The following is a 761-nucleotide window of genomic DNA, read 5'->3' as shown; positions in this document are numbered from 1 at the left end:
CTGCAGCAACAGACAAGCCACGGGTTGGTGCTGATGAAAAGTTGGTCACTACGAAGACTCCCACTCATACCCTAGAGGTAAGTCCTCGGGAAATGGTGACAAGCTCTGAAGAGGAAGAGGCTGTTGTAGTGGGTGGTCTAAACTTGAAACTTGGTGGTGTGGGTAAAATATCAGAAGTAGGGACTAAGCAAGAATTGCGAAAGGCAGAGTCATCAGACTCCTCGGACTCAGAATCGGAGGCAGAAAAACTCCTCAAGCTTTTGTCAGAGAAGCGAGAAAAGGTGGAAGCTGCAAGGAGAGAGAAGCTACGCAAGGTGTCCGAAGCCAAAGAGCGAGAGATCAAGAAAGATATGCCATCCATCAAGGAAGAACCCCAGTCTAAATCTCCCTCAAAATCCCCCTCTAAATCTCCTTCTAAATCCCCTGAGATCATCACCAAGCCAGAACCAAAGGAAATGGTAGAACCGAAGGAAACGCCTCCAGAGCAGAAGTTTGCCACGTTGCCACGAGGATTCAAAGCAAAAGCCCCAGCATCCGCTGCGTCAAGCTTAGTGTCAGAAAAGGAGCGCTCTAGATTACAACCTTCAGATAAACTTTTAAAGGACAATGCCATCAATGAAGAAATAGAAGGCATGATGTCTGCCATTAAGGCAGTGGATCGGGCAATAACACAGGTAAGAGGAACGCTTTTATCTCTCCCTGTATTTTTGTGTGCGCAATCCTAGATATATGTATATTTTATATATGAAGTTAAACAATGT

General features: G+C 45.6%; 1 protein-coding gene across 1 annotated transcript in view; it reads left to right on the top strand.

The window, feature by feature from the left end:
• LOC119586359 (serine/arginine repetitive matrix protein 2-like) overlaps nucleotides 1-761 on the top strand; it is a gene marked incomplete in the record, with an annotated part of 38,282 nt that overhangs the window by 2,736 nt on the left and 34,785 nt on the right. The window contains 1 exon segment of the mRNA XM_037935071.1: nucleotides 1-674. Coding sequence (XP_037790999.1) covers nucleotides 1-674 — 674 coding nt within the window.

This window comes from Penaeus monodon, chromosome 21, assembly GCF_015228065.2.
Source record: "Penaeus monodon isolate SGIC_2016 chromosome 21, NSTDA_Pmon_1, whole genome shotgun sequence".
NCBI classification, from domain to species: Eukaryota; Metazoa; Arthropoda; class Malacostraca; order Decapoda; family Penaeidae; genus Penaeus; species Penaeus monodon.
Note: the sequence above shows the minus strand (reverse complement) of the source record. Positions and strands in the feature narration are given on the sequence as shown.